Here is a 21,249-nt window from a genome sequence, read left to right as displayed (position 1 = left end):
TGGGGTTGGGGAGGAAAGGAAAGGTTAGTGGTCGGGGTTTTCTTGGGGGGTGGGGTTGGGGAGGAAAGGAAAGGTTAGTGGTCGGGGTTTTTTTTTTTGGGGGGGGGTAGGGTTGGGGAGGAAATGAAAGGTTAGCGGTTGGGTTTTTTTTGAGGGGTGGGGTTGGGGAGGAAAGGAAAGATTAGTGGTTGGGGTTTTTTTTTTGGGGGGGGTGGGGTTGGGGAGAAAAGGAAAGGTTAATGGTTGGGGTTTTTTTTGGGGGGTGGGGTTGGGGAGGAAAGGAAAGGTTAGTGGTCAGGTTTTTTTTAAACATCACCATTAGAGCACATTGATTTATTAATCATCAGCTAACGAATGTCAAAAAAGCAAGGGATTTTTTTTTTTTAATGCTCTTTCCCACAGGCACGACAACACATATTACAGCCTTTGATACACCAGTCATGGGGATGAAAAAAAATTAAATAAAGATTCCACTGAGGTGGTTCGATCCTAAGACCCAAGAACATCAGATGAGCACTCTACCTACTGAGCTAAAGCCTGCCCCTGGTCAAGAGAGAAGAAAACTGCTGCTACTACACAAACTATCTCTTAACAAAAACCAGCAACGGCCATAGTTTAAACTGTGCTGAAGTGTCATGAAACAAAATATGTATTCTCTTATAATGACATAACTACCTATTTTTCTGTCACTTTCACTGCAGTGAACTTTGTTGATGGAGTAAAATAAAATTAACCATACACAGACAAAATAATCAAAAATATTTTGATCTCAAAACAAGTCGAATACCCACTGACTGGGTTAACAAAGCATTGGCACAGCACACTAGACAAGCTATGGAATTCTAGTCCATCTTAAAAACAATCTGATTTGCTGTAACATGACTTACAATTTCTGCAGGGAGTTTTATTCTATTGTTGATGGGATATTGAACCTCTTACGGTTCTATTACTACAGGTTATGTTTCAACAGATTTGCTTAAAATTAACTTTCATCAATTTAATTTTCAAAAGAACAAACTTTTAAAGCAGTTTTATAATAATAAAAAGTCATGATTAAGATTAAAACAAGATAGGAAATTCAAAACAATTTTCGAGTGACAAAAAAAAAAGCACAATAGCTGAAATTATTCCAGTCATGTTTCAGCAAATAATCCTATTTTTAAGACTGGCCTTATCCCGAAATCACACTAGGATACTCAGAAACAAGGAGCTGACAAATACACAATCTTGTAATCTAAATCAATTTTTTTTTTTAATGGGTCGTTTTCTTTTTTTAAGCATATTTAACCCAACCTCTGACCTATAGTACTTTTCCCCTATTCCTAGAAGGAAGTAGCTATCACATGATTAGAAAATGGTAACCAGAATTTATTGCAAGATTTTAGCCATTTGTTTGGCTGTTGAGATCAGTTCACTCACTCAAAAAGGAGGAAGTGCCATAGGTCAGAGAGAGAGAGTACCTTTTAACATGCCCCTATACCACTAAGGTTTCAGGCATATAGGTCAGAGGTCATGTGAGAAAAAAACCAGTGTTTAATTTCTACTGCTTCTTCTTGTAGTTTTCAATGAAGCAGTGTTCCCATCTCCTGCCTCCTTGTAAAGTCTGAAATGAGTGCTTCATATCATGTTATTTTTCTTGTAGTCTGTAACAAGTGTTTTGTCGTCTTCGGTATAGTTTCTATTTATCAAGTCGAGTTCTTCTTGTCTTCTGTGATCTCAAAAAGCTGTTTCATGGCAAGTGTTATCTTCTTGTGAAGTCCATAACAAGTGTTGTCTTTGAAGTGTTTTCTTTCAAGTCTAAAACAAGTGTTTGTCTTGTTTTTTTCTTGGAAAGTCCGTCATTTCTGGAGTAATTTCTATCTGTAGTTAAAACAAGTGTTTTTGCTGTGGAGTTTTTTTTTTCTTTAACATCTGGAACAAGTGTTGTCCTTGAAGCAATTTTTCTTTGTGAATCTGAAACAAGTGTTTCTCGTTTTCTTTTTTCTTGCAAAGTTCGAAAACAAGTGTTGTTGTTTCTGGAGTAATTTCTCTGTAGCTAAAACAAATGTTTATCTTGCTTCTTTGTTGTTTTTGTCTTATAAAGTCTGAAACAAATGTGGTCGCTGGAGCAATTTCTCTTTGTGAAGTCCGAAACAAAAGTGTTTCTTGTCGTATGTTATCATTGTGAAGTGTGGAACATTTCATTTCTTCTTGCGTTCTTCTTGACACCGTGGACAGTACCACTTACCTTTCGGTTTGGTGGTCAGCCCGACACAGGCAAAATGAAACCATTCAATAGGACACTGTAAGAGATGTATAGTATGAAAATTTATGAACAAATATTTGTTGACAAGCAAGCACAATTAAGTTACTTGTGTTAAATGTTCTCTGAATTCTGTTTAAGATACAAACCAAATTGTTAGTCTTTTTAAAGTTTGTTTTTGTTTGACGACACCGCTAGAGCACATTGATTTATTAATCATTGGTTATTGGATGTCAAACATCTTAGTGAGGATACCTGCTACATTTTTCCATTAGTAGCTAGGGATCTTTTACATGCACCATCCAACAGACAGGATAGCATATACCAATGGGTCCACCGACGGGGATCGATCCTAAACCGAATGTGCATCTGCAAGCGCTTTATCACTGGGCTACGTCCTGCCCCTTCGTCTTTTTAAATGATTTTGTTTTCTAAAATTGTCAAAGCTGTTTCTACAATCATTAACATAATCTAATAACATTTTATTATTTTGACACTAATTACTGCTCGTCTTGTTATTATTAAATATTTAAAACGTCTTAAAATATGAAAAACTTAAAAGCTGAAAATGACATTGGAGAAAGTAGTTTCTGTGAACTGTTCATCAGAGAAAAAGAACATAACACAAACAGTATGCGAAGGGTGGGGGAGGTAGTGAGATGAATGGGAGGGGTATACCATTTCTTTTTCAATAATTGTAGAACTCCTGGTGACATAAACAGTACTGGGGGATAAAGGATGGGAAGGGGATACTAATTTCTTTTAATACGTAGGTCAGGATGTTATGTTTTATTAACAGTATGGGGCTGGGGAGGGTGGAAAAGGTGGGGGTAAGGGCTCTATATCAGTTTATCAGTTTGTTCAACAGTTTTTGTCAGTATTTTCTCCATATGAAACCTGACGACATAAGCAATACAGGGGCGGAGGGGTAAAAAAGGAGGGGTTAAGAAAAGGGGTTTATAGTATATCAGTTTGTGCCAACACTTACGTCAGGATTATCACAACATATCACCCCCACCCCACCCCTGACGATATAAACAGTATGGGGGCTGGGGGTAAGGAAAGATGGCGGACAGAGTAGATTTTTTCAACACTTACGTCAGGATTATCACAACCTATCATTTCACCGTAGGACACCTGGTGACACAAACAATACGTGGGCTCGTTAGGATCGACTGGCATGTCAAGGACATCTGACGGATGAGCTATTGATAGCAGTGATGGCAAGGGCGGTGTTTCTTCTTCCGGTCTGAATTTTACAAAAGAAAGAAAAAAAACTACAAAACGTGGTGAATACAGTGAAAACTAAAATCATATATAAACCATAAAATGTATCAGTTCAGAAGAAAATGTACGCCTTTAAGAAAAAGGCTTGCTGACAAGGGCAGATTTGGGATTTTGTAAAGGGGTGGTCAGACATTTTTTAAAAGGGCATGTTGAGTTTGTCAAAGGCAAATGAGCCAAGCTCCAAAATGGGATCGATATGCTGCTTGGAAAATAAATAAAGATCGCCAGAGACGCGTTTTCATGGCAATATAGTGCTACATATACGGTGGATCATGAATTTTACACCAAAAAATATAAAAGTAATTTAAAAAAGAAGGAACTGTTTTATTTAACAATGCACTCAACACATTTTATTTAGGGTTATATGGCATCAGACATATGGTTAAGGACCACACAGATGTTGAGAGAGGAAACCCGCTGTCGCCACTTCTCTTTTCAGTTAGCAGCAAGGGATCTTTTATATGCACCATATCACACAGGGTAGCACATACCACGGCCTTTAATATACTAGTCGTGGTGCACTGGCTGGAACGAGAAATAGCCCACTGGGCCCACCGACAGGGATCGATCCCACACTGACCGCACATCGAGCGAGCGCTGTACCACTGGGCTACGTCTCGCCCCTTCTGGGGTAATAAATAGAATAACAAACTCGGTACCAGTTATTATCGAATTTATGTCCCTCATGAAACAATTTTCATTTGTCACTCATTGAAGCTCGTGAAAAGTGAAAAATATTTCACTTGTGACATATATTTGTTAATAAGTACTTGTTTATTATCCTCTATATATTTCACAGCCTAATTATTATTATTATTACATACACTGATAATACTACTTACAATGGCTGTCCTTTTTTCTTCTTTTTCTTGGGTATTTCATCTTCAAACTCTTCCTTCATGGATTTCCGCTTCTTCTTCTCCTTGTCTGCAACATTATTTAATATTAATTTATCGATAATTACATTTTATGAATGCTGAAACAGTAACAATACGTTTACATCTCAAGACCGTTCTAATCAATAAGCTTGTTTAAAAAGTCAAAACAAAAAATATGTAAATAATCAACTGTCATTTTCTGTCAGCCCATGACATCATAAATTAAAACTAACTTTGAAAGACCCCATGTTTTACATTATTCACCACAGATGGGGTAGATGGCATTAACCCATTTACCCAGAAAACCTTTTTCTTCTTCTTTTTTTCATTTATGTTAATATGGAGGACAGTATAATATGATTTATTTCTCTACCATCCACATTAATCTCATACACTAAGATAAGGGATAGATTTAATGTTTCACAAGAGACAAGTTCAAGTTATCTCCCTTGTTTTAACGTGTAGGATTAACATCACACTACCGACATCGGTGGCATCGTGGTTAAGCCATTGGACATAAGGCTGGTAGGTACAGGGTCCACAGCCCAGTACTGGCTCCCACCCAGAGCATGTTTTAACGACTCAGTGGGTAGGTGTGAGGTACTACACCCTCTTCTCTCTCACTAACAACTAACCCACTGTCCTGGACAGACAACCCATATAGCCGAGGTGTGTGCCTAGGACAGTGTGCTTGAACTTTAATGGAAATAAGCACAAAAATAAGTTGAAATGAAATGGAAAAAAAAATACCACACTGTAAACTAAAATAAAATCTTACTTTTTTTGCCATCAGAGCTTTCTTTTTGCTGTGATAAACTTTTCTCTTTCAGATCTGCCTCAAACCTAGCCAGGTCAGCATCAAGCTTTCGTATATGTTTGTCAACCTAAAGAAGAAAAATAAAATAAAACTTGTCATAACAAGGAACCACAGATTTATCCAGGGGTTCTGTGGGTTCGAACATAAGCCCCTTCACACACACACACTCTCACATTAATTTTCCCAATCTCATCAGACATGATAAATCCCTGTGAACATTTTCTTCAGTATCGCATCACGCAGGGCTTCTAGATTATAGTAGCCCCACTCCCATGGCTAGTGATATTCAATGTTGGGCTAGTAAATAGCTACTATTGCTAGTGGATTTAATAACAATTCTAGAAAACCTGCGTCACGATTTACTACGCAAGTCTCAGATATCGCTACACAATTTTAAAACATAAAGTAGTAGGTGCTAATCAATTTTCAATTGACTACAAATGCTGCTAATAAAAATTCTGAAAACAAAATGTGCCCTGCATAACGTGGTGATGTTAAAGTTAAAGTTTGTTTTGTTTAAACCTACTTCAAGTTTTTCAAAATCAGAAGGAACCTTATTTTCAAAGTTTATTAACCTTTATTCTACTGGATTAATTTTTGACAAAAAACAATGTTGAGTGGGTACAAATTTATAATTTTTACTCACATATATTCACTTCAATGTTTTATAAATACATAAAATAAAGTTCATATTTGAATCGGAAAGTATTATTTATTTTTATGATATTTTAGATCAGTTAATGTTATTAAAATTAGGCAAAAAATCAAAAGTCATGTTTATTTACAGGCATTTGTGGCCACTGTCCAATATTTATGTCCATTATTCCCAACAAGTGGTTTTCTGACCAGATTTTTTTTTTTATTAAAGGTATTTTCCATTGAAAAACAAAAAACTAAAAATACAGGAAACAGTTTACTGTGATATAATTGTTTCCGGCGAGTGTCGTGTGAAAAACGGCGGGAAATATTACTTGGGGAATACCACTGCATACAGAGTACAATATGTCGACTGGTGTGACGTCAGGCGAAATATCTCGCCTGCAGTAGTCGGAAGGTTAATTAAAATTGTATTTGAGATAGCCCCAATAAACCATACATTTTCTGGAAGCCAGATTGTTAAGATGTGACACAGGGATTTTTACCCAACACTACAATTTTTGTGTGGTTCCCATGGCAACTGAAAATAAAAACATTTCAAAATTGCTATAGGTAACAGATGCTTAAGTTCAAACCCTGCAGTACATTAAGTCAGTCATTAACTAATATTGGTATGACAGTGATTTCCAATTGAGACCATTCTGGCCACAATTAATCTTGCTCCAACATACGGGTACATGTGCAGACTGGTAATTTTAATTTAGAGTGATGGATAACTGTCGTTGTTTCTGCCAGGAAGAAATTTTTGGGTACAGTGCCATGGAACTGAATATTTACAATGTGTGTGCGAATGCAACTACAGTCGACAGAAAGAATATTGGTTAATTTTAGGGTTAGGGTTAAGAAAATCACACAGTAATGATAAAGAGTTATTAATTTTGTCAAAAGGTCAACTTAAAAATATAAAATCTGCAAAACAATTTGGGTACGGCACCATACCCCATTTACCCTCTGGCAGAAACCCTGTGTTAAAGACTACAGATGGAGCACATTGACTTTTTAATCATCACCTATTGGAAGGAAGGAAAAGTTTTATTTAACGACGCACTCAACACATTTTATTTACGGTTATATGGCGTCGGACATATGGTTAAGGACCACACAGATATTGAGGGAGGAAACCTGCTGTCGCCACTTCATGGGCTACTCTTTTCGATTAGCAGCAAGGGATCTTTTATATGCACCATCCCATAGACAGGATAGCACATACCACAGCCTTTGATGTACAAGTCGTGGTGCACTGGCTGGAGCAAGAAATAGCCCCATGGGCCCACTGATGGGGATCGATCCCAAGCCTACTGCGCATCAAGCGAGTGCTTTACCACTGAGCTCCGTCCCGCCCCCAGCTATTGGATGTCAAACATTTGGTCATTTTTTGACAGTCTTGGAGAAAACTTGTTCCATTTTTCTATTAGCAGCAAGAGATATTTTATAAGCACTTTCCCACACATCACAGCCTTTGATATAACAGTCATGGGGCACTGGTTGGGACGAGAAAAACACAATCAGAGAATGGGTCCACTGATGATTAAATATGAGTGCATGATTTAAAAGCTTACCAGTTCGTATGTCTGCATGGCTAGCTGAACTTTATCGTCTCCGAATTCTTTGCTTTTCGTAAACATCTTCTGTATGGAATCGAGATGATCAGTTCGTTTATGGGGAACCATATTTCGACAGTTGCCCAAGTATTCGGAAGCCATCTTATCTATTTGCTTCATCAGATCTGTTTTAAAAAAAATATTCAATACATTTTATTCAGTGTTTTTATTATTCTTTTTGCTTGAATCTTGAAAGCAACATATAAAGTATTTTAAATACTGGTTTCTTTTTTCTGTATTCTGTAAATATGAAAAACACACAGTATAAAGATTTGATTTTAATTTTTAAACATTTGACTTTCAGACACGTTTATACATATGCAGATCTTGCAACTTTAACTGTTGGTTAATCCAATTCCAGCCCAGCTCTTTCCAGATTAAATTTCTCTACTTGTATAAAAAAAAAAAAACACCCACAAAAGTAACAAAGATTTATCCTGGCATTCTGTAAGTCCTAAAAGAATGTGGCACTTAAAATTCCCAACATACTGAATTAAGTCTGTTCAAATAAATTAATTTAACAATGGTGTAAAAAAGTAAAGTTTGTTTTATTTAACGACGCCACTAGAGCACATTGATTTTTTATCTTATCATCGGCTATTGGACGTTAAACATATGGTCATTCTGACACTAGTGGTGTAATGAATACACAGGGTGGCGAATACGATACGTATCACGAATATAAGGTGACGAATACAACTATTTATTCATGAATACAATGCATGTAGGCAAAAACGTTCTGACAAGTCAGAAATTCACAAATAATAATTAAAACATGGTATTATGATGCATTTACTTATTTAGTTGCATGTACACAGTTTATCTTTTCCACATATATATATACTCTTCAAAAGAAGAAACGCAAAACCACATTGTCGTAACATTTGGAGAATTGATTTAATTATTGAATGGTGAGTCCGATAATTACCAAATGTTGCAGGATTGTTCACAATTCACTCTAGTCCATTGTGAGTAAGTGATAGGACACACCACCAAGGTCAAGGTCATCTGGAGTCAATACCGGGTGTGGCCTCCGCGTGTGTTGACAACTGCCTGGCACCGCCTGCCCATTGAAGCAACCAGAGTACGGATGACGTCCCGGGGGATGGTGGCCCACTCGGCCTGCAAGGCTGCTGCCAGCTCGGGCAGGGTCTGGGGCTGTGGTTGTCGCTGTCGGAGGCGTCGGTCCAACTCGTCCCATAGATTCTCAATTGGGTTCAAATCCGGTGATGTCGATGGCCAAGGAAGGACATTAATGTTGTTGTTCTGTAGGAAAGCCGTTGTGAGACGTGCTGTGTGAGGCCTGGCGTTGTCATGTTGGAACACTGCGTTGGCGTTGGCCATAACTGGAACGATGTGTGGCTGGAGGATCTGGTCAATGTAGCCCTGTGCATTCAGGTTGCCCTGCACGTGGACCAGGTCAGTTCTGCCAGTGTGTGAGATGGCTGCCCACACCATGACACTACCCCCGCCGAATCTGTCCACTTCCTGCACGCAGTTTGCCGCATAACGTTCACCACGACGCCTATACACGCGACATCTTCCATCATGACGTCGGAGCAGAAATCGGGACTCGTCACTGAACCACACCTGTCTCCATCGCAGTTGAGGCCATTGTCGATGAATCTGGCACCACTGCAGTCGGAGTCGACGGTGTTGTGGTGTTAAGATGACACCTCGAACTGGACGTCTGGCACGAATTCCTACCTCACGTAGGCGGTTCCGTACGGTCTGGTCGGATATCCTGCGCAAACCTGGTATTGCTGCGGCTGTGGAGGTGGCAGTAGTCAATCGTTCCCGAAGGTGGCGTACCCGGATGTAGCGGTCCTGCCCGGGGGTAGTGACCCGTGGTCGACCGGATCTAGGGAGGTCACGTGCTGATCCATGTTGCTGGTAACGGTCCCACAGTCTGGAGATGGTGCTTGGGGACACATGGAATGCCCTGGCAACGGCCGTTCTGGATTCGCCTGCGTCTAGTCGGCCGATGGCATTGTTTCTCTGCGGTTCACTGAGACGTGGCATGTCCTGGATTGTCAACTGTCGGCCAGATACAGAGGCCAGACAAGCACACCCTGCACTTTTATACTGTCGGTGTTCATGTTGCACGTGCAGACAACGCACGTGCAGTGGTGACATGGTTTGCACGTGGCTGCATTATTGCGAATATTCACATTTTGGAACTTTATTGTACAGTAGCTGCGTTTTATCGAATGTAACCGTGGGAATGTGTTTGGGACATGCAATGACCTTATATTCACAAAGCATGAACCGGTAGGAAACATAAAATCGGAGTTATAACCCATTTGTACCCTTTTGCGTTTCTTTTTTTGAAGAGTATATATATATATATATTTATTTATTCAAATTAAAGTGCAGTTCTCTGTGCTTAAAACATCAAAATACAAAATAAACTGAACAGTGAATAAGTACAAATGTCAAGAAAAAGGGTATATTCTTTAATCAAAGACTAGCATATCAACATGTTCGCCTGAAAGTGCAGCTCTTTGCGCAGTTACAACATCGCCAGCAGTGCTAAACACTCTCTCACTTGGCACACTTGTTGCTGGGACGCACAGAAAATGTTTGGCAACACTGCTCTGCTCTGGTATGGATAGAAAATTGCATGCTGTTTCCACCACTCTAGGGGACAGTCGTTTAACCCGATGGGATCTTCTGCTTTGTACTGTGTCACTTCATCCTTGATGACAAGTAACCTGGGTTTTGTCCCACTTTCTACTTTGGTGACAAAAACATCTCCAAAAAAGGAATCAAGAGCAGTTTTCTTTTATGAAGGTTCACCAGCTGGCCGTTCAGCAACAACAGGTTTCGGGTGTGGCTCATTAGGAACATAAAACATGTCTGGCACAGCGGGAATTGTACACATGATTTTCGGCAGAAAGGTGGTTCGTTTTGTGGGGACACATATACAATATATGTTATCATAATTGATCATGGGCGTACATAGGATTTTGAAAAGGGGGGTTCCAAAATAGATTGCAGAGATATTGGGCATATATTTCTATGTTGAGTTTTGAAAAGGGGGGGGGGTTGCAAAATAGATTGCAGAGATATTGGGCATATATTTCTATGTTGAGTAAATATAATAATGTCAGATATATTAAATTATAAAAAAAACGCTTTCAGGGGGGGTTCGGTCGAACCCATCGACCCCCCCCCCCCCCCATGTTGATCGTGTGATCCATGTATCATTATTTTATTTGGGACAGTAAAATAATTCCACAAGCATCAGAGACATTATCGTGTTTTAGGAAAAAACATACATGTAGGCAACAAACCGTATGACGTGTTGACACTGTCTGCATACAGTACTTGTCTCTTTTACAATTGTTGTCTCGCCATTTTTATATTTGGGAAAACCGAAATATTTCCATACAACTGACTTAAATTTTGCAGGGGCATCAGCGATGCCTACTAGTTCGGACGTTATTAAATGGGACGCCACAGAAAGTTCGAGAACACTGACCTCATTTCCGTGCGAATGCAGCGGAAACAGCCGAAGTCTGAACTAGACTGTCACTAAACATTCTACGTATGTTCAATTTTAGACTTGCGAAACAGTGGTCCAGACTCCAGTCTAATAATTGTCATGATGGTCTTAATAGTATATATTGTAAGCCTACATGTCTGCATTTCATATAAAATAATTGCTGTTGAATTTCAATTCAAATAGCGTGACTGGCGTATGCTTAAACATACGACATGCAGTTACATTATAATATTCGCGTGTATTCGGTTCAAGCAACCGCGAATACGAATACGATACAGGTCGCTGTTCGGTGCACACTTGGTTTTTTTTTTAGAGGAAATCCGCTGTCGCCACATAAGCTACTGTTTTACAACAAGCAGCAAGGGATCTTTTATTTGCACTTCCCACAGGCAGGATTTAACAATGGTGTACTGCATCATTCAGTGGCCTGAAAACATGTCCCAAGTATGATTGACTTGCGCTAATTTTCCAAAATGCTTCAGACATGGGACCCTGGAAAAACATCCTGGATAAATCCCTAAGTACTCATTGCAGAATGATAGAATCAATCACGGCTGTGATGTGTAGATACAGCCATTCCAACTGAGGGACAAAACGTCTTTCGTGAGGTTTACCAAGGCCCTTACAAAAAACATTTTGTCCCGAGGGTTGGAATTTTAGTCCAGTGGGCAAGAAAAAACTATTAATCTGACCTTGTGAACGTGAATCGAGATCCCTCATCAGGTTAAAGTTTCTTTGCAATTCTGATGGAAGTGTTTCAAGACCTGTAAAAATAACAAATGAACATTTAGAACAAGGAATACCGTAAAAATCAGCATGAGCACTACGGTACTTCGTAAAGTTTTAAAATAAGTGAAGCCGATTGATATATGATTAATACTTGTAAATAATCATATCTAGAGCTAGGCGGCATTCAGGTTTGGTATAGGTATCGGTATTTTGAGGGTGATTTACCTCGGTATCGGTAAGGCATTCGGCATTGATACAATACCGATACCGAGTGGTATTTTCGGTATACTTGGCTTTAAATGCATGCCAGTTAAGTTTCACATGCTAATTTCATCTAAATAAAATTAAATTCCATACACAAGGCCCTCATCTCTCGCTTCTTTTCAGCTATTTTGTGTTTGTCAGATATATTGTTAATGCTTTACTAAATAGTCATTATAGTGAATAACAATTATCAATGCCAGATTTTCAGTATTTTGAGATTTGCTAATTTTTCATTGAGTTCATGATTCTGTTATAATTTAATGTTATAATGCTCTAAAATACATTTCAGAGGTCCTAATTTTCCACACTGTCCTAAACCTCACATTCACCCTATCTTCTCTTATTACCAGCAGGCCCCATTTTTTCTACAGCAATTTTTTAAATCGGATTAGGTCCAAAATATTGCTACGACTTCAGACTTCTTAATACTGCTAATAACTTGGAAACTTGAGCAGACTTTCGACGAATGTTTGAGATGATGGCACTCCACCAAAATGTGGCGAACTGTCAGAGTACACGGACAGTGTTCACACTGAGGTAGAGGATCTTCTTGAAGTTCTTCAAGATAAATGAATGGGTCAAGTAAGTACATCTGTATCCAACAAAGAGTCCAAGGCCATAAGGTGAAATAATTTTTGTCTGATAAACTTGATAGAAAGTAAGACCGTGCCCTTCTTTTGAAGAAAAAGTTTGCAGTAGGCTTGGTGCCCTAATTTTTGTTTATTATCTGTGTGTGTGCCTACAACCAATTGAAATTCAACCCCTGTAATATGTTTATAAGTTTGTTTTGTTTTGGTGGGCAACAAAAATCTTTTCCACTTAAATATATAATTTGTGAATTTTCATTTGGATAGTCTGATTTTTACTTTGATTTTGTTTACAAAAAAAAAGAAAAGTGAGGGAAATTATTTAACTGTTACAATGCTAATGTTGTATTAAGTATTTGTTGGTTTTCTTCTCTATTTTTCTTTTCACTTTAATCACTGACTTCAGAAATTGTATCACTGTTAACAAATATTACACCCAAGGCTATCACATGTCTGTCAACTTTGACAATTAAATTGCGCCAAAACATTCTGAAGTTAAAGAGCCTGTAGACGCTCAAAAAGTCTTATTCTGCATATTACAAAAAATGAAAGAGTCATCTGCTCCACAGTTAATTATATCTGATGTCAATCAATAACTATTCATTGTCGTTGCAAGACTGAGGTGAACGCCGTCTTACTGTCAAGATAATGCTCCAAATACATTGCCGTCGCCATTTTAATTTTTTTCTCTGTCGCTACTGAATCTTAAAGGTCAAGGTTACAGCTTCCAAAGTCGGAATACTTCGGCTGAATATGAATGAACGAGACCACCCATTTTTAATATTATTATTAGGCGCTCGGAACTCCTCGGCCCATTCCACGATGTTAATCGAAGTATTCCGAATGATTTTTATAATGACATAACGAAATTAACCGATGTTCTCCGAATGGTGTCATTGTGATAATCGAGGTTTTGACCTGCTTGGCGTAACAATATCAAGGACACCAGTTGTCAGTTAGGAAAATGGCTGCGTTACCGCAGTTTCACAGCCGAACGGGAACACTTGTAACCCTGTCTAATGACAATCGCACTGCTAAACGAAATCACCCGACTCAAGAATTTAACAACGGGGTTATTCTTGGTGCAGATCCTTTAAAAGATGGTCAAATTTTTGAAGTCCGAATTGACAAAAAAGTAATTTTATTTCATAACCGTCGTCAGTTTGAGAAACGGAGTTCGTCAGGCCTACACGGGCAAAACCATTTGTCTTTAGGGGAGGGGGCTATTCAACAACCATGTAACGCAAAATTTGTCTTCTTTTCCTTTTGTACCCTTGTTTTTAAATACCCGATTAACTGAGACCTCTTCTTCCGGACCATGGAGGCCTAAAATTACGTAACTCGGATTACCCACTGAGCTACTCCCGCCCCCACCCCACCCGCCTCCCTCCCCCAACTTGCACACCAGGGGCGTAGCATGATCTGGACGGGGTGTGTGTGTATGAATATGAACCAAGTGGACCCTTTTTCTATTTTGTTTTTGCTCCTCCAGAAACTCCATATGTATAAATCTGTATATTTTAGTTCTGAAGGCTTACCATTTACTTGGGGGGGGGGGGGGGGGGGGGGGTCGTCGAACACCCCAGCCTACACCCCTGCACACACGCACACACACACATTGTAATTGTCATTGTTTTGGCTAAAGTTGCACAAAATATACATAACCTTTTTACCATATTACCAATAATAATTGGGAAAGAGTTCGACCCTTACCCCTCTATATCAAGGCTCTAAAGACTAAAACTAAAAACTAACCAGGGCTCTGGCACTCGCCAGATTCGCCAACTGCGAATTTTAAATGTAGTTGGCACATTTTATTTTCATTTGGTGAAACAATTTCATGTAATAATTGACATTTTTCAGAAAATAACTTGATTTTTGCAATTTTTGAATTTTAATAGACAATTTGGTGAAATGTTTTTCTTACCCAGAGCTATCCCTGCTAACCTTAACCATTGAAAGGGGGTTACGGGTCAAACTCATGCCAATAATTGGAAAGATTTCTGTATGTTGCCCCTCCCCATTATATTGATACATGCATATATGTATAAAGCGGGATCAAAAAAGAACTCACCCGGACAATAGTGGGTAACAGTTGGATATTTTGCTGCACAATTATTTTTGTTTTATTTACATGCATATTTAATTGATCTGTTTGTGCTGGCTCATTCGATTCCCAACTTGATTTTCAGGTTAATTCATGGAGTGGATCTATTGAGATTGGGGTGACAACCTGCAATCCAAACAATCTAAACTTCCCGATTAGTGCGACGGGTTTCCGCGAAGGAACATGGGTGATGTCGGGAAGCTCAATACTCAAAGACGGGCATTCAATGATCGAGGAGTATGGCTGTGATCTTGACCAGTTGTCGGAGAACGACCAAGTTGGTGTCATGAGAACATCTCAGGTGAACACATAATTTATAATTGTTTTAGCGATCCTTAACATAATAATTAATATGGTATCAGTATGGTAATGAGTCTTGACGCTCCATATTCTATGTTAGGTGAGCACTCCCTCTAATTTTTTTCACATCATGGTTTGCAGCTAACACACTCCAGGGTCCTGTTCCACTAAAGAATTGTAGCTAAGGTTAATTGTAATGACTTTATGGAAAAATATCTGCCCGGTCCCCCCCTCCCGTTGCTCTAACCCAAACCCTAGCCCTAACCCTAACTAAAAATAATAAACGGGTGTGTGGGGGGGGGGACCGGGTTGATATTATACTGACTTTACAGCCGCTCCACAATGCCATCGTATGGTAGTCGTAAGTGCTCCTTTAACAATTACAATTTCCAACTATTCGAACATCTAGGATGTATACAATGATATCGGACATCCATAATAAAGTAACTTTGTCAGTTTATTTGCTAGCCGATAATTGCCAAATGCATAAAGACATGATAGTTATCTCCCATATTTTTGTGTGACGGTCGTATGACCTAGGATGTTTTTCAATGAATTCCGAATATCCTCTATTACTGTGCCCTAGTTCAGCGACCCTATTTATTTTAGGCTATATGTGGCCCTGAACTTGTACAGATATTACATTGACAATTTAAGAATATTGGTCTAAACAAGTATTGGACTGTAGTCAGGGCTTCTAGATTATGGCAGGGGCGGGACGTAGCCCAGTGGTTAAGCGCTCGCTCGATGCACGGTCGGTCTGAGATCGATCCCTGTCGGTGAGCTCATTGGGCTATTTCTCGTTCCAGCCAGTGCACCACGACTGGTATATCAAAGGCTGTGGTATGTACTACCCTGTCTGTGGGATGGTGTATATAAAAAATCCCTTGCTGCTAATCGAAAAGAGTAGCCCATGAAGTGGCAACAGCGGGTTTTCTCTCTCATTATCTGTGTGGTCTATAACTATATGTTTGATGCCATATAACCATGTCATGTGTCGTTAAATAAAAAACATTTCTTCTTATTTCTTCTAGATTATGGTAGCTCCACTCTCATGGCTAGTGATATTCATTGTTGGGCTAGTAAATAACTACTATTGTCATGCCCGACGGCTAGTGATTTTTTAATGGGTCAGTTGTTGCAGTTGCCCCCCACCCTCACATGTTAGTGTTTTTAACCTTTAGACTACTGGATTAATTTTTAACAAAAACCACGTTGAGTGGGTACAAGTTTATAATTTTTACTCACATATATTCACTTAAATGTTTCATAAATACATGAAATAAAGTTCATATATGAATTGGTAAGTATTATTTTCGTGTCTTTTTTTGTAATTTTTATTATTTTAGATCGGCTAATGGTGATTAAAATTAGGCTAAAAATAGAAAAAGTTGCGTTTACTTACGGGCATTTGTGGCCAGCTGTCCAGTATTTATGTCCATTATTCCCGATAACAGTGGTTTTCTGACCAGAATTTTTTTTTAAAACCCGAACTACGATTCATATTGCAATATTTGGTAATTTTTGTTGTTGGTAAAACGATCAAATTTATTATCAAATTAGCTGTTACAATCAGCTATCGATCCCTGAGAATTACCGCGACGTGCCGCCATTGTTGTCAAGCGAAAATACTTGCCGAAAACCACTTTTTGAACTAAAAATTTCAAGGTATTTTCAATTGAAAAAATCAAAACAAAAACCACCATTTTGAAAAAAAATCTTTTTTCTTTAATTATATTTCCGTTTCCGGTGAGTGTCGTGTGCAAAACGGCGGGAAATATGAATTGGGGAATGCACTGTATACAGTGTACAGTATATCGACTGACATGACGTCGGGCGAGATATCTCGCCTGCAGTAGTCAGAAGGTTAAGCTATAGCTCTCTGTTTAGGTGACATATTTGATTTTTATTATTATTTTGTAAAATTGTATTAACTTAAAGTAGGGCTAGTGAATTTTTAATTGTGGCTAGTAAATTTTTCAAATCACTGGTCCCATGACTGGTGGATTTTATAAAAATTCTACAAGCCCTGCTGTAGTACAATATTAATGGAATGTTGAGCATGTGTCTTTAATTCTACTGTTTCTCTTTCAGGGTGTTTTGCATTTTTTCGTGAATGGCATCGACCAAGGATGTGCTGCAACAGGTATTCCCCCACGAGTCTACCCAGTTATTGATATGTATGGCAAGTGTTCCCAGATTTCGATTGTCGACAGCACTCGCCGAGAGTCGAACTCGGCGACATCAGGTTTGTAATATTGCAAGTAAACTGCAGTAAATGACTTCTAGCAATGGAGGCTATGTCCAAAATCTTAGTTTAAAAAAAAAAAAAAGACAACTTAATGTGTACAAATTTGGAAAACTTTAAAACATTTAAAGCTTTTTTTAAGTTTCTTTATTCCAGTTATATAGCTTTGTATCATTGTTATTACATGCATATTCTTCCCCAAAAAGGAACTAAATTTAAAACAAAAAGTATATTAAAAAAAGTGCAAAAATAATTGACTACTAAAACTTTTGTAAAGACTGAAGGTAAAAAGTTCTAGTTGTCTTCCCTCTACATGTATGTGGTTATCTTTGGATGGAATTGGTAAAAACATGGACTAATTTTTATTCAACCATTTATATTTACAGAAAACCCCTGTTTTTGCTATAAAAAAAAATTTCAATTGTTACAGTCCACACTAACCTGTCATAATAGGCCATTTTTTAATATATATACTTATAAACAAATAAGGAAACACTCAGGGTTAGCTCTGACACTTGCCAAAAACAATTGGTGAATTTTATTTAAATTTGGTGACTTAATTCTGTTTAAAAATTTATATTTTGTTAGAAAATAACCAGGTTTTTGCAATTTTTTAAGTTTTTGAGATAATTTGATGAATTTTTCTCCATGTGCAGAGCTAGCCCTGCCAAATTTAATTCACTACAAACGTAATAATGTCTGTATAATACTACAAAATATAAAGAAATGTCATGCGAGATTGAATGCCAGTTACATGGGATTGATTGTGAGTAAGCCGTTTAAAGTGACATACACTAGTTTTTAAATACCAAGGCATATTTTTTACTATTATAGCCATTTTTTTATAACTGAAATCATACTTTACTTAGATTCTGTGGTTTAGATTATCAATTTACGTACATTTGAAGTGTTCTTGGTCATAATGGTGTTTTTAATATCATAAAATGCATTTGTCATATTTTTAAAAACACACATGCATCTGAGAAGTAACAGTTATGGAGTCAAGTTTTAATCTATTTTTAGAGGGTATTTTACCATTTCAAAGTCACAGACCCATGTTTCACTCAATTATAACTTTATCGAAATATGTTACAGGTTTGTAGATTAACTAAACATAGTGTAAATTTTCACGGGTTAAAACTAGGGTCCGTTCCTTTTACTTCCTGACATCATGGATGAGGGTTTTCGTTGGTTCTGTGGTTCCGTCTTTCTGTGATCTCTTATTTCTTTCAACCAGTATATTTCTTTATGTGAATACTAATACATATTTGATTGTATATTTAGAAGGAAGGAAATGTTTTATTTAACAATACACTCAACACATTTTATTTACGGTTATATGGAGTCAGACATATGGCTAAGGACCACACAGATATTGAGAGAGAAACCCGCTGTTGCCACTTCATGGGCTACTCTTTTCGATTAGCAGCAAGGGATATTTTATATGCACCTTCCCATAGACAGGATAGCACATACCACAGCCTTTGATGTACCCTTCGTGGTGCACTGGCTGGAACGAGAAATAGCTCAATGGGTACACTAACGGGGATTGATCCCAGGCAGATTGCACATCAAGCAAATGTATATTTAGAGTGAAAAACTTAAATTAAAATTCATAATGTCACTTATTAATTAATGAGATAACTCGTAACTAAATGCTTGTTTCTTTCAGTCCCTGCAGTCAGTAACAAACCTGAATTTGAAAGTAGCATTCATGTTTCTACCGATTAATTAATTACTATTCAGGGGAGATAACTCATAACTAAATATTTTTTTCTTTCAGTACCTACATTGAGTACAAACCTATATGAAACTGAAAATAGCATTTATGTTGCTGCTTATTAATTAATATTCAGGGGAGATAACTCTTAACAAAACACTTCTTTTTTTCTTCCAGTCCCTGTAGTCAGTACAAACCTAATGACCAACGAGCTCGCAAATGAGTTGGCGAATGAATTTCTGGCCGAATTATCCAATCAGATCGCAAACGACCTTGCTGCGAGTCGTGAACTTGCGTGTAACTCTAACTCTGACGATGACGGGAACTCGAACGACCGCCTGCGGTTCCACGAGACATGCGGGACGCTGGTCAGACTGAGTAACAACAGACGGACGGCAGAACGCCGCCGACCGATGGATGAGTTTAACAATGGTGTCGTCATGACGAACAGACCCCTCAGAGATGACGAGTTGTTCGAGGTGTGAATCTGTTCTTTGGTTTTGTCTTGTGAGGTGTATTACGATGTTCATACGGTTCATGGAAATAAGTTGAGAACAGTAGTTGAGGTTACCAGAGGTTACCACATGTCAAAGTCGAGAATAGTTTCATCCTATCCAATGATTTTGGATTTTAACAGACATTTATTTATTAAAATGCTATTCTTTCTCCTTTTTTTTTCTCTTTTTTTTTTTGGTCCCCTACTGGTCCAACTGGAGCAGACTTTAGGTTTCGTCTTTGTTCTTCTATCTATCTGTCCCACTTAGAGTTTTACTGACATTATTTTTTTGTAATCTCTCAATGTACTGAACTGATATTTTGTATATAACTTTATTATGTAACATAACAGATCAAGTTTGACATTTATGGTCATTTTAATAAATCAACGTGCTCTAGTGGTGTCGTTATTCATTGTAATTTACCCATTTTTTTGCAGAGTTTTGGCCTTTGAACTTAGACGATACGAACAAAAATTGGGCTGATAGGGGACATAGATGTATTGCTTTAGCGGTATATCGTAGAGTTCTTGGTTTTTAAAATTTATTTTGTATCTATGGTTTTCCCACCTCACATCCTTTTGGGAATTGGCTTTGGGGGGCATTATTTTAAATTCTACTTTATAATCTCATATAAGTATCTTCATTTTGTGCCATGAGTTGTTTGTAAAATATATTTGCTTACAGATTCGCCTTGACCGGTTGGTTGACAAGTGGTCGGGTTCTATCGAGGTGGGAATTACTACACACAACCCATCGAACCTCGAGTTTCCAGCCACTATGACCAACATGAGATCTGGACACCAGTCAGGTAATACCAGCTTTCTAAAGCCTAAAACATGCCCCCCCCCCAAAAAAAACACCCAAACAACAACAACCCCCCCCCCCCAAAAAAAAATAGAGTAGATTAACTTTAAAAAACTACTTCTCGTATTGTTTTTTTTAAATTCCGGCACACACACATTTCTGTTTTGCATTTCTTCTCTACAATCTTAGGCTTTCTGCCAGAAAAAATTTGAGGGTACATAATAAAAACAAAAAAGACCATAGGTGCCCCTACTAAGTGATTACGAGTTTCAAATATTCTGAAATTGGGCACTTTATTTCAAATTTTAAACAGAAGTTTCAATTTCCAAAATTTTAGGGTATGTAATTTCAAGGCTAGCTCTGGCACTCTCCAAATTTGCCAGTTGCGAATTTTGAAAGTAGTTGGCATTTTTTTTTTTTTTTGGCGAAATAATTTCATGTAAAAAATGACATTTTTTAGAAAGTAACTGGTAATTTCTGCAATTTTTGAAGTTTAATAGATAATTTGTCAAAACATTTTGATCACCCAGAACTAGCTCTGCTGTAATTTTACCCAAACGTATCCTCTTAGGCAAAACCCCTAAATCTACTAAAGAAATGTGTCCCTACTTTCATTATTAATCTTGAAGTCGACCAGAAAGTTTTAATTGGATAATAATGTATCTTGCAGGAACGATAATGATGAGTGGGTGTGGTATTCTCACCAACGGGAAAGGCACGCGGCGCGAGTACGGACATTTTAATCTGGACGAGTTGACGGTCAGTCTTACTGGAGTTAATGATGGTCAACAGGCTAGCTCTGGCACTCGCCAAATTCGCCAATTGCAAATTTTGAAAGCAGTTGGCGAATTTTATTTTAGTTTGTTGAAATAATTTCATGTAATAATTGACATTTTTTACAAAATAACGAACAATTTCGGCAATTTTTAATGTTTAATAGACAATTTGGCGAATTGTTTTGCTTACCCAGAGCTAGCCCTGGTCAATATAGATTATTTTCTAA

General features: G+C 38.0%; 2 protein-coding genes across 2 annotated transcripts in view; one reads left to right on the top strand and one right to left on the bottom strand.

Moving 5' to 3' along the window:
* Window positions 1-370: 370 nt before the first annotated feature.
* LOC121389798 (inhibitor of growth protein 5-like) lies at window positions 371-13,245 on the bottom strand. The gene is made up of 8 exons (XM_041521448.1): window positions 13,209-13,245; window positions 12,393-12,541; window positions 11,683-11,821; window positions 7,441-7,607; window positions 5,186-5,291; window positions 4,372-4,456; window positions 3,341-3,491; window positions 371-2,282 (listed from the first exon to the last, which is right to left on the bottom strand). The coding sequence occupies exons 1-8, from the start codon at window positions 13,243-13,245 to the stop codon at window positions 2,181-2,183; spliced, it is 936 nt and encodes a 311-aa protein (XP_041377382.1). The 3' UTR covers window positions 371-2,180.
* Window positions 13,246-13,534: 289 nt separating this feature from the next.
* The window catches only part of LOC121389797 (neuralized-like protein 4), a 45,009-nt gene continuing 37,294 nt past the window's right edge, over window positions 13,535-21,249 (top strand). The window contains exons 1-6 of the mRNA XM_041521447.1: window positions 13,535-13,705; window positions 14,763-14,978; window positions 17,072-17,225; window positions 19,123-19,424; window positions 20,127-20,250; window positions 20,917-21,005. Of these exons, the coding sequence (XP_041377381.1) occupies window positions 13,535-13,705; window positions 14,763-14,978; window positions 17,072-17,225; window positions 19,123-19,424; window positions 20,127-20,250; window positions 20,917-21,005 (1,056 nt within the window). The remainder of the gene's footprint in view (window positions 13,706-14,762; window positions 14,979-17,071; window positions 17,226-19,122; window positions 19,425-20,126; window positions 20,251-20,916; window positions 21,006-21,249) is intronic.

The sequence above is a fragment of the Gigantopelta aegis genome, chromosome 15 (assembly GCF_016097555.1).
Source record: "Gigantopelta aegis isolate Gae_Host chromosome 15, Gae_host_genome, whole genome shotgun sequence".
In the NCBI taxonomy this organism is placed as follows: Eukaryota; Metazoa; Mollusca; class Gastropoda; order Neomphalida; family Peltospiridae; genus Gigantopelta; species Gigantopelta aegis.
This window is presented reverse-complemented; position numbering and strand designations above follow the sequence as displayed.

Coding starts and splice junctions, on each gene's coding strand:
- LOC121389798 (XM_041521448.1), bottom strand. CDS start 13,245: ATGGCGACGGCAATGTATTTGGAGCATTATCTTGACA. Junction 12,542..13,208: donor TTTGGAGCATTATCTTGACA/GTAAGACGGCGT, acceptor TTTATCTTGAAG/AACTTCAAGAAGATCCTCTA. Junction 2,283..3,340: donor TAGGTTGTGATAATCCTGAC/GTAAGTGTTGAA, acceptor CATCTCTTACAG/TGTCCTATTGAATGGTTTCA.